Source organism: Pinus tabuliformis, chromosome 9 (genome assembly GCF_031772625.1).
Source record: "Pinus tabuliformis cultivar Carrire ecotype Pingquan chromosome 9, CPIR1, whole genome shotgun sequence".
Classification (NCBI taxonomy): Eukaryota; Viridiplantae; Streptophyta; class Pinopsida; order Pinales; family Pinaceae; genus Pinus; species Pinus tabuliformis.
In genome coordinates, this window is record NC_142307.1 from 668537586 (window position 1) to 668550519 (window position 12934).

General features: G+C 32.9%; 2 protein-coding genes across 2 annotated transcripts in view; both read left to right on the forward strand.

Annotated features, from left to right (window-relative positions):
• The first annotated feature begins 468 nt into the window (after positions 1–468).
• LOC149150440 (uncharacterized) lies at positions 469–1170 on the forward strand. The gene has a single exon (XM_089442791.1). It carries the CDS (start codon positions 469–471, stop codon positions 1168–1170), a length of 702 nt encoding a protein of 233 aa, XP_089298917.1.
• A 417-nt stretch (positions 1171–1587) lies between these two features.
• Positions 1588–12934, forward strand: part of LOC149150441 (uncharacterized) — a 34286-nt gene continuing 22939 nt past the window's right edge. Inside the window, exon 1 of the mRNA XM_089442792.1 lies at positions 1588–2419. Within this exon, the coding sequence (XP_089298918.1) occupies positions 1588–2419 (832 nt within the window). The remainder of the gene's footprint in view (positions 2420–12934) is intronic.

The following is a 12934-nucleotide window of genomic DNA, read 5'->3' on the forward strand; positions in this document are numbered from 1 at the left end:
TTCTTCTCTTTCATCAACTAGTGCCCCATCTGAGTCCACATGCATGCCCACCATTTCAGTTTCAAAATTCTTCTAGATCTATGACTAGTTTCAGCAGACTCCCATCTCAACACTGTTCCTTCTAGTAACAACCTTTTCAAAATCTGTATCGTCTTGAAGCAAAGAGTTCCTCTCTTTGTTAAATTGAAGTCATAAACAAGTATGTCAACATCCTCCAATTTTAAGATGTTTGTGCGGCGACGATTTATGTTTATACCCTTTCTTTTTCTCTTTCCGCCATTTTTTTTGTCAATTACCATCTCTGGCTTATACACACCATTAAATGGGTGTGTATTTGTGGCATACCAATGTACTTCAACACCTGTAACATCCTCATTTTCTGTAAAGGCCTTTATAACCTTAGCAACCCAGAATGGATAGCCATTGGGATCTCCATATGCTATAAATAATCTCTCTGTACTGAAGAAAATGTACAAACATTGGGCATACAATAAAATATTACAGGAGGAACACACCCTCAGGAAGATTGAAGATGAAATCGCTGTTTTTGAGAATGATCAAGGGGGCATATACATATCTGAGGACCATAAGAAGAATATTGCACAACAATTCTCGGCCAGGACAAAAATTCTAAAAGATAAGGAAGAAATATGGAGACTCAGAGGCAGGGCCATTTGGATACAAGAAGGGGATGAGAACACTAAGTTCTATCACAAATTTGCAAATGGAAGAAAGGCGATCAACACCATATGGCAGCTTCAGAATGACCAGGGTCAGTGGGTTAATACCTTCCCTCATTTGGTTGAGTTGGCAACATCACACTTCAAGGGCACATATAGCGCTCCGAGGGACATAAACCTGGCCGACATCATCAAGGTCGCACAACTCTTCCCAAGGTACGTAGAGCAAGAGGAGGGGCATGAATTAACTAAGGAAGATACTCTTGAAGAATTGGAGGCCACTTTAAAATGGTTCAAAAAAGATAAAAGCCTCGAACCTGATGGATGGATGATAGAATTCTATTTGGCTTTTTTTGACATCATGGGTGGATACCTGCTTAAAATTGTTGAAGACTCAAGAACCAGGGGATTTCTTGAGACTTCTATCACTTCTACCTTCATTGCACTCATCTCGAAGAAGGAAAATCCAGCCTCCTTCGAATATTTTTGACCCATATCACAATGCAACTGTTTATACAAGATCATCGCCAAGATCATTGCCAACAGAATGAAACCTATCCTTTCCAACCACATCTCACTGGAGCAATTTGCATTCCTACAGGACAAGCAAATACATGAAGCTGTGGGCACCGCACAAGAGGTATTACATACTTTACACTCCAGGCGAAGCAAAGGTATGATTTTAAAGGTTGATTTATCTAAGGCTTTTGACAAAGTAAATTGGTTATACATTAGAATGCTTTTAACTCACCTAGGATTTCCCTACTCGTTCATTAAATGGATCATATGTTGTATAACCAACATCCCTTTCAGCGTCCTGGTAAATGGAAGTGTCTCCTCTTTTTTTACTTCTGAAAGGGGTCTGAGACAAGGTTTCCCCCTGTCGCCACTTCTTTTCCTCCTAGTTATGGAAGGTCTCAGCAATCTCATTAATGAGGAACATAGAAGAGGCAGATTAAAGGGCATAAAGATAACAGAGGGCTGCATCCTGACTCATCTACTCTTTGTAGATGACATTCTGATATTTCTTAGTGGCAGTATTGGGGACATTAGTAACATCAAAGCCACTTTCTCACTCTTTCAAGTGGCTACAAGTATGCTCATTAATGACAAGAAATCCACTCTGATTGCAGCTGAATGCACTCCACATGAGATCCATTTTTCTCTTCAATGGTTCCATTTCACTCAATTACGTCTACCTGAAGGCATTAAATATTTGGGATATAAGCTGAAGCCCATTGGTTACAAGATAGTTGACTGGACTTGGCTTATTTCCAAGATGGAAAAAATACTAAATATCTGGTATCTCAAATATCTATCGCGGGTGGGTCGTCTCACTCTCATCAAAAGTGTACTAGAAACCTCTCTTGTCTATTGGATGTCTCTAGCCTGGATCCCCAGAGGCATCCTTTCTCACATTCAATCCCTCTGTTGCAGATTCCTTTGGCAAGGGAACAAACAGGGCAGAACATGTGCATGGGTTAGGTGGGAGGACCTGAACCTACCTAAAAAGTGGGGGGGATGGGGTCTCAAAGAGCTTGATGATTTCTCCTCAGCCCTTGCTACTAAACTTGGATGGAATCATGTTTCGGTCGACAGCCTCTGGACGTGCGTTACCATTGCAAATTACATCACCCCAATGCATCCTCTGGATTGGATTTGTAGAACCCAATTAGGTACATTTGGGATCTCTATTATCTGGAAGGCTGTTCTCAAGGCTTTGAACCCCATCAGAGAAGGTATAACATGGAGAATACGTTCTGGAAATAAGGTCCGCATTAGACAAGATCTGTGGGTGGGATGTGGGAATATGCATCAACTCCCTATGGAGCTCATCCAACATCTACAACAACAAAACGTCTCATATATAGCACAAATCGTGGATACATAACACACCACATTTTTACAACAGGAATGGAAGTCCGCTTATCAATTAAACATTCCTCCCATGTGGAGATAGCATTGGGAAGACTACACTCTGGCCCTTGCTGAAGCCCACATTCGAATACTCGAGGGTGATCACGAGATCATCTGGGCCTTATCAAAGAATGGCAGATATACCCCTAAAGATGGTTACTTGGCCCTGTCAGCATCGAGAAAGCCATTGATTACTGCTGACTGGTGGAGACCTCTTTGGAACTAAAAGCTCCACCCAGAACAAGGCTTTTAATGTGGAACATTCTTTGGAACAAAATCCCGACTGGGGATAATCTCCACAAACGCACGCACTTCTGTCCCCATTGGTGTTGTCTCTACAAATGTGAAAATGAATTGGTTATCCACTTATTTCTAGAATGTACAGAAGCGTGCAAAACTTTGGGATCATATCCTCCCTGGTTTCTCCCCAACTGCAATGTGGTCTGGTAATACTATAACAGAGGCCTGACAATCTTGGTACACTTTAGCCTCATCACAAAAACTTTGCAACCTGCCCCTATTGATCTACTGGACTATATGGATAGCCAGAAATAAACTAATATTTTAGGATACTGTGTCGATATGGTCTGTTCTGGCTGCCAGGGTTATGGGGGATTTTTCCATCATTCTGGATGACCCTCCCCCCTGAAATCCCCGCATCCTTTCACCTATTCAAATAGATCAAAGCAAACCATGGGCTTTTTTTGATGGGGAGGCACAAGAGAGAGGATGTGGAGGGGGTGCTATCTTGCATCTAAATCAACAACATTCATTTAGAATGCTCATAGGATTAAGCAAAGGCACTAATAACTATATTGAGCTACTTGCTGCAAAACACCTCATATCATTTGCACTGGAAAAAAACTGCAGAGAATTGCAATTATTTGGGGATTCTAAAATCATATGTGATTGGCTTAACAGGGATTCTAGATGTGCTACATATTCTTTAAATCACATACTGGATGAAACTATGAGATTATATCATCTTTTGATTCTTTTACTTGTAAACATATTTACAGGGAGCAGAACAGGGTTGTTGACAGCTTATCCAAAGAGGTTGCGCTCGGGGAGCCGGGAATTTGGTTGATCAGGGAACAACATGAGGGAGATTAATACCAATACTTCCATCGACCTTTTATGGACATCCCAACATAATTTTTTATTTTATTTTATTTTATTTATTTATTTATTTTATTTTATTTGTTTTATTTATTTTTATTTATTTATTTATATTTATATTTTATTTATTTATTTTATTTATTTTTTGTTATATTTTTGGCTTTGTTATGGACAGATACATAACAATTTAGTATGTATATAAATAATGATAGATTATCAAACAGTTTGGATAATAGTATGTGATGGCTTGGTTTTTGCCTTATATATTGTTGCCTCCCTGTGTGGATAAAGACAACATTTATTTGCTTTTTTGTTTTCTTCAGATCTGAATATGCTTTGCATCTACAGAATGTAATTTCTTTATCTTAATGAAATTACGATTTTTCCTTATGGGAAAAATAAATAAATTAAAAAGGTCATTATAATGGAGTTGCAAATTTTAATTGCATATAAATGGAAATATAACTATGAAACTTGGTTAGGCATGTGTACCCTTAGTAAATCATTGATAACACATAGACCTAGGTGATGGGGTTAGGCGTGTCAAATTCCTATATACTAAGTTATAAATTGTGAGGGGGTTAGCTCTAGATAATTACTCCATGTCAAGTTTGAAGGTGGACTGTTAGGTTAACCTATTTAGTGAATGGGGCATTATATTAAGCCTTGTTTTAGGTCAAACATGGTGGTTCCTGAGCCCATTGTTTTGGTACCTCATGGTATTGTGTGCATCAATTAATTGTAATGAAGCCTTCAAAAGGAGGTGAGAAGTGAAGGCTCACTTGGCTGTCTTGGCCTGATTATCAAATTTCTTGCATTTTCTCTAAGTTTAACATCACCAATTTATAAAATATATCAACCTTGCTATGATGTCAATGTCAGGAGAATATGAATAAGTCCATCCATTAAACATCCTTTTCATATATGAAATATAAGTGAAGTAACATCTGGCTTCATCTTCCAAGAAGTTTGATGACTCTTCATTTTTCTCCAAATTACTTATTTACAAAAATATTTACAAATTTACCACAATCCCAAAATTAGTTGTTAACAATTTAAAAAAAAATAGCAAAAACTTTAGAAAAATAATAAGTTGAATTTTAGAAAAACAATATATTACAAGTGGTCATTTCAAGTAATTTGGTTTTTTTTTTTTAATTATATTAATTAATCATTCCACATTTATAGATAAAAGTCAATAATAATTATCCACACAGCTAATTAACAATTAAATTATAATAAATTTAACAAGTTAAAATTATAGAATAACATCTAATTATTTATATCTCTATATTTAAAGAACTACTTATTTATAATATGGTTGCATCTATATGTTAGAGCCTTATTATTCCCTACTTAGGACTATGGTAATTGAGATGCTCTTTTTCGTAGATCTTGCACATAAATCAATAGACTTTTTAAACTATGCTTCGTTAGATATTGTGTACCTACCATTTTCCTTTAATAATCAAGTATATCGTCTCTTTTCCTTTGGCCAAAGAGTGAAATCTTATTCTTATTTGGCCTCATAACGAGACAAAACTAAGGATAAGTATAAGTAATTGAGAGAATTTTTGGTTCAAATGAACTAATTCTACCTTCAACTTAGCATCAATTCTGAGACATTTTATGTTAAGGAAAAAATTTCCATACTAAGGCTTAGAAAGTGACATTATTCTTGTTTGTAAATGCGTAAATACATGTTCGGCATATGTGTCAACACTTTTGCATGCCCCATGTCCCTTGCATGTTAGCTATCTTTGGTTCTAGTCATTATTCTTTAAGTTTTCACCTTTGGTCATGGGCATAGCTTCCCTCGATACTTCCAGGGATTTTCATGTAAGATTAATGCAACGCGAGGGGCCAAGAAGTCTATTTCTTTACTCTCCTTTGACATTGTTCCTGAAGCTTTCACCTGTTTGACATTGTTCTTGAAACTTTCACCTCATTCTCATATTTCCTTAGTTTCCTATTCTAATTCTTCGTGGAATCGCCCGTCTAGAAGGTCCAGGTCTTACCTTTCGTTTTTCATGTTGTGCCTCAATATCCTTTGCTATTCGATCCCCCCCCCCCCCTCGCTCAATTCCAAATCAGTATACTCTAGTCTAGCTACAAGAAAGCAAACACCATATAAGCAACAACGTAGACAATAGCACTTAACCTCACACACAGTGGCCCGCAGCGTAATCAAGAACATAATAAGGCGCATTATCATAGCCTGGTGCCTTCCTCTAAGAAGGTTTCATATTCCTAGTAATTTTTTGCACTTGTTTGTTCTTCTTATTGGTTTTTATTTATAGGAGAAAAATCAGATATTTAAGATTTCAAGCATAAATGAAAAATATAGATTGATATACATAAGGAACTCTCACCTCACTATAGAAAAGTTGCATAATGGCCTAATTGATTGAAGTTGCATGCATTGCTCCATGTCAGTATGTTTAGGGAGCTTAGGACAACCTTAGATCCATGAATAAAGAAATTATTGATTTCTTTTTGCCTACTTGATTTTTTTTTTCTTCTTCATATGCTGATTTATTTTCATTTCATGTGACTAGTTGTTGGTTTTTTATTAAGATAAGTTTGTGTACGTACTATTTTTTTTCTCTGTCCAAGATTACTTTGTCCCTAATACTATCTTGTTTTCTACTTTAGAGCTAAATTTCGTTAACTCCAAGCTTTTTCGTTTTCCTATGAAGAAAGAAGAGTTTGGAACATTTGATTGACTCAAGTGAGTAGACCCAACCCATCATGCTTTCACTAACAAGAAGGATATCTAAGAAGCATGACATCTGGATTTCGAATAAAGAGGACATATCGATGAATAATTTAAAGGAGGAGGCATTTTCAATAGTTCCCTTCAACTGTTTCACTTTGGTAGCATCAAGCGTAGTTGTGCATGTTGTGCTTTTTCCAAGCAATTCCATCACAAAACATCACCTTTCAAAGAAAGAAATTTCAAACATAAACATTTTTAACTGTAATTATTGATCCTTGATAAGATTTAATCCCTAAACTATCATTCTATCAATTAAAAAAAGGGATTTATATTAACTAATATGGCATTGTGGTCATGTTTTAAATCTACTTCCACCATAGCTTACAAGATTGGAAAGTAGAGAGTAGTGGTTGGCATCAGTTACAAAAAAAAACTTCATTTATAGTAAATGAAATCAATAGAAAAAAATTTAACATTGAGAAGGAGGCTAAAGAATAAACTTACTTCCAAATTTTGATGTCAATTTTACTATTATGTGTTGATCTTATGCAAATAAAACAACTTTCAAAAAATTTGAGTCATAATGGGTTGTTGTATGAAATACAAATACTATTCTAAGCCTCATAACTTGGATGTTAGAATCCCAACTACTCAACTATTCTCCTTAAGTGGATTTGGTATCTATACCCAGGAAAGAACATTGCAAAATATGGCCTGATGATTTTTTTTGTTTCCCTTGATGGCCATTGGGTCAATCGTATAAATCACAAACTCAACTTATTGGAGTTACCTCTTTCTCCTTGGGTACTTGTACTCCATCTATACATTAAAAAATGTGTGCACAGATTACACTATCCTTAAGTATTATGCTTTCGAAATGATAAAATAAACTTGTATTAACTTTGTCACTAGCATTTTAATGGATCATCATTATCAGGATAATTAAATGTTTTAAAATCATCATTATCATTAATTAAATATTTTTAAATACTTTAATATTGTGAGTTGTAAATTTGACCTCTAGTTGATATGCTAACGTATTGCGGCAATACAATTTTTCTGTGCTTGGTTGTTATTTATGGCTTGCCCGACACATAACAGTGGTCTTACGTATAATAATTCTAATTTTATAATTTTTAATCATTATTATTAATTAAATATTTTAAAATATTTTAATATTGTGAATTTGATCCTTTAGCTAAAATACTGACATATTATATTAAATATTTTTAAATATTTTAATATTGTGATTAATAATAAATTCTTTATAAAAAGTTGTTTTTGGAAAATTACATTGATGTTTTAAATTAAGAATTCGGGTTATCATTAAAATTAAGATGGAAAAACTAATCTCAAAATGTAAATAAATAAGGAGTTGTTTTTAGTGTGACTTTTTGGAGTTTCCGGTGCCGGAATTTGGTGGAAAAATTTGAGGTGAAATCTTGATTTGTGTTATTTAAACTAGTTTTTTAACTATATATATATGGATTCAGCACCCTAGAAAACCCTAGGGCACTTCGATTGCACATGATTACCCATCAAACTTGTGATTTCAATAAATTCCTGCGGAATTTTAGATAAAATTTGACCTGAAAAACCCACCCTAAAAGCTTCCAAAAAGTCACACTAAAGACAACTCCAATAAATAATACAAAGATGTAATGGATAACAAAGATTTATTAATAATAATTCAACTTAAGATTAAAATTATTATTAAATTAAAGAAACGTCTAAAATATAAAAAATTAAAAGAAAAGAGATAACATAAAAAATCAAAAACAAAAATAAAATAACTAAAAATAAGGAACAAAGAAACAAAATAAAATATGGAGTAATCTAATATATAGACAAAATAGATTTTTTCACTAGAATCTTAAAATAATTTCAAGAAAGAATGTGATTTTTTGTGGTTTAAAAAGCATTTTTAAATGTATAAATAGATTCAATACCTAAAAAACTAGTGAGACACTCAAATTCCAGTGTGGGTGTGTGTGTGTGTGTGTGTGTGTGTGTGTATATATATATATATATAGATATAGATATTAACGAAATAAAATAAAATAATAGTAAGTAAAATTCAAAATAACAAACAAAACCATTTTATTATTAAAAAATATAAGATTATGTAATAGTTAGTAAAAACTATTAAAAATAAATAAATTAATAATAAAAAAATATATAAATGAATTGAATAAAGAAAATAAAAATGATATATATATATATATATATATATATATATATATATATATATATATAAGAGTAGAGGACAATTATAAATAAAATATTTATTTAGAAAAATTGATGATGGTGATGATGATGATTCTCCAAGAGGCTCCTAAAAATTACTTCTAACTTTAGTTAAAACCCCCACCTGCGCCTCATGCGCGGGTGGCATCAGGATCCTCAGTCTTGGCTCAACCTTTGGGGGATTAAGGGGGAGATCATGAAGGTAAGCAATGGAAATATCAAAGATAATATTACCTCCAGTTTTAAGGACAAGATGTGGAATGCTAAGGAGCTGGAGGGTAAAAGGAAGCTAAGGTACTATAAGGAGGTGATCAACCCCACCCTTGATAACCAGAATTATCTCTCTATGTTGACTAACACTAAGAAGAAATTGAACATCACTAGGATTAGAACTAACTCACATGAGCTTCGGAGTGAGATAGGGTTGTGGTCTACTCCCAAGACTCCCTAGCGCGATAGAATATGTCAAATTTGTGATACTAAGAAGGTGGAAGATGAAAAGCAATTCCTTTTAGACTGTCTAACTCTTTCCCACATCTGCTCTCAATTCCCTATCATCAGCCACACCTCCAATCTTCTTGACTTATTAAGTCAGCCCAATTATAACAATCTTGGAACGATTCTTTCCCTACTCCTTGATCATAGAAATAAGATTTTGAAGAATGACAATTAGATTCTCCTTTCTTGAGGTTTGATAGACCGCATTGGTCTTAGTGGACGTTAATCATCATCATCATCATTTTAATATATATATAAATGAGAATGAAAATTAAAAAATAAGAAGAAATAATATCTATATATATATATATATATATATATATATATATATATATATATAGTTAGTTAGTTAGTTAAGTGTGAGAGATGAAATATATAATTATCAAAAAGACTAAAAAGTACTTAATCTAATTAAAATCAATTAAAACTTAACGATAAGAATCTTAACAAGAAAAAAGTAGGAAAATGTTATGAATATCACTGTGAATAAATAGGAAAAATAAAATAAGCTTGAAACTTTAAATTAAAGTTAAATAAAAAGGATAAAGGAGTAGACCACAAAATAAAGAAAGGTGGGTCAAGGATGAAGAACCTCAAGAGGATAGAGGGGGATCCAACAACTGTTAATATTCCAACCATCGTCCCCATTTAGAGTGTTGGATATTTTTTCAATTTGTATGGCCTCCCTGAACTTTCGATAATGGAAATGATCAATATTGGCAATGACATGAGACTCTTCTATGCAAATATGGTGTGTTGTCTTCTTAGCATGTTTGACCAAAGTTGAGGAGTTAGTCCTACAATGTTTGATGTCATTTGTTTGCTCATGAATCCTATGTCTTATGGAGCGACCAATTTCTTCAATGTATGAAGTCCCACATGGATAGGGGATTACATAAACACCTTTCATGTATTTAGGGTCCATAGGGCCTTTGATAGATCTAAGGGAGATCTGAATGGTGTTCATGAGATTAAAGGTAGAAGAGACCTTGTGCTTCTTAAGAATCTGAGAAATCTTGTCAGTGGTTCATTGGATAAAGGGAACTTGAACTTTGGTATACCAATCTCCAGGCTCTCTCCTTATCCTCAGACCATTGCTCATCTTTGAGAAATATTTGAGACCAAGGTGCTTATTGTAACCATTATTATCGAATACTTTAAGAAGATGGGATTTCTCATCGTCCAAGTGACTTTGATTCGAGACCCTTAAGCCCAAGTAGCCAATGTGTTGAGAACTCCAAGCTTTTGGGCAGGGTAATGGTGGGAACTAGCATGAAGATATTGCTCAGTGTGAGTCTTCTTACAAAAGACCTGGTGTAAAAAAGAACCATCATCTTTCTAAGAAATAAGCACGTCAAGGAAATGTGGGCTATCATTGACTTTTGTCTCCATAGTAAAGTTAATGGAGCTAGATTAACTCTAAATATGTTGAAAAATTAGATCTAATTTTTCACACCCATGAGGCCAGATGATGAAGGTATCATTTACAAACCTTTTCCATTATTTTGGTCGTAATTGGGCTGAAGCCATTTCCTTGGATTTAAAATATTCCATGAACAAGTTAGCTACGACAGGGAAGAGTGGAGAACCCGCGGCCACTCCGTAAGTCTATTCATAGAATTCACCATCAAAGCTGAAAGAGTTATAAGTAAGGTAGGTCTAGACCAACTTGGTTGTGTCAGGATCAGTAACTCAATTGATCACCTCAATAGCCTCATTGATAGGGATATTGGTGTATGAAAAAACCACAAAAACACTCACAAGAATATCATTAGGTTCAAGCTTCAAACCCTTTAACTAATTAAAAAATGATTATGAATCCTTAACAAATGATTCCATAAGACCAACAAGGGGCTTTAGCTTCCAGGCTAAATGTTTAGCTAGATGATAAGTTGGCCCACCTATTGTATTGACAGTGGGTCTAAGGGGGGCTCCTTCCTTATGGATATTGGGAAACCCATAGATCCTAGGAGTAAGAAGGTTGCTCTCAATAAACTTGTGGCTTATTAAATTAATGATATTGTTAGATTTAATAGCTAAAGCAACAACTTTCAATATTTTCTTTAAAAGGTTCTTACTAAGCTTTAGGTAACTACCACTATGATGAAGGTGATCCAAAAAATTTATCTATATTCAATTAATTTATATATACTTTTATTAATTTATTAATTTTTAATATTTTTTACTAACTATTGATACATAATCTTATTTTTTTAATAATAGAATATTTTTGTTTGTTATTTTAAACCTTATTATTATTATTTTCCTTTTTTTATTAATATATGTAACATAGTTAATATATATATATACACACACATTGGTTTATTTATTAATATTTTCTTTTCTTTATTCCTTACTTTTGGTTATTTTCATTCTATTTTTTTTAAGGTTTCTTTAATTTAATAATTGTTTCAACCTTAAGCTAAATTATTATTAATAAAAAAAAAATTATCTATTGGAATGTAATTGTTGCATTTCTACATTATTATTTACATTTTGAGAATAGTTTTTTCATTTTAATCCAGTTGATAAACCATTTAGTAAATTAGAAACAAGTCGATCTGAAAAATATCAATATGATTTTCTCAAAAATTCTTTTTATTAACATTATGAATCATAAAAAATCAAATACATATGTATTTATGACTTAGGCGGCACATAATCACCCAAGCAATATTCGGTAACCCCAATGAATGACCCTTTGTAATAGACATTAGATGCGCAGATGCATTAAGAGCAGGATATCTTTTACTATAATTAATTTGTTGTCTAAGTTAGTATTATATCCAGTTGTTATCCTTTATCCCGCATACATATTAAATCTCAGCGACAACCCCAACTAGAATAAATGAGGGACTTACAAAGACTATGAAACTAGACGAAGTGGAGTGGTTAACAATGATGTTCTTTAATGACATGGAAAACAATACCCGAAAATAAATGGTTTTTTTTGGCATATTTAGTTGATTAATGTTAATTCAGTGTATTTCAAGTGGTTGGGAAGGTTTAATGATGACTTTCTTAGATTCAAGTATCATTAACATGCCTATATATGATTATCTTAAAATATGTAGAGTATCTTGAAATACACTATACTATGTACCTCTTTCTTAATTAAACAAGGAGAAAGAAATCTACTCTTTATATATATATATAAATTAACCTTCATCATAGATGTTAGTTGTCCAAGTGTATATATATATATATATATATATATATATATATATATATATATATATATATATATATATATATATAAAACCTTCAGCATAGATGTTAGTTGTCCAAGTAAATAGAGTGTAAAAGGGTGAACGGGTAGGTGGTTTACTTATATTTCGCAAGGTAAACCCTCAGAAAATATATAGTGTCACTCATGTGTTGAAAGCACCTTGTACGTAGAACGACCACCAATCGACCTTACCAATACACATATTTCTAAAAATGAGGATGTGTAGGTAGGGACTTGCCACTTTACTTGTTTATATTAATAAGAGTCAAGTGGTGGCAATGTCACTGTTCTTGCTTTTTTAGATATTTATACCATGTGTTTTTTTTGTTTCTTGTGCGAATGATGTAGACTTATATATAAAAATATTATTTTTAAGAAATATTAAAAATATTTTAAAAGTATTTGAAAAATAAATTATATTTTTAATTTTTTAATATAAAATTGATATATATTAAAAATTAATATTAATTTATATTGATTTTGTATTTATTATAAATATTTGATTTTTTTTTTTTAATGAGAGAT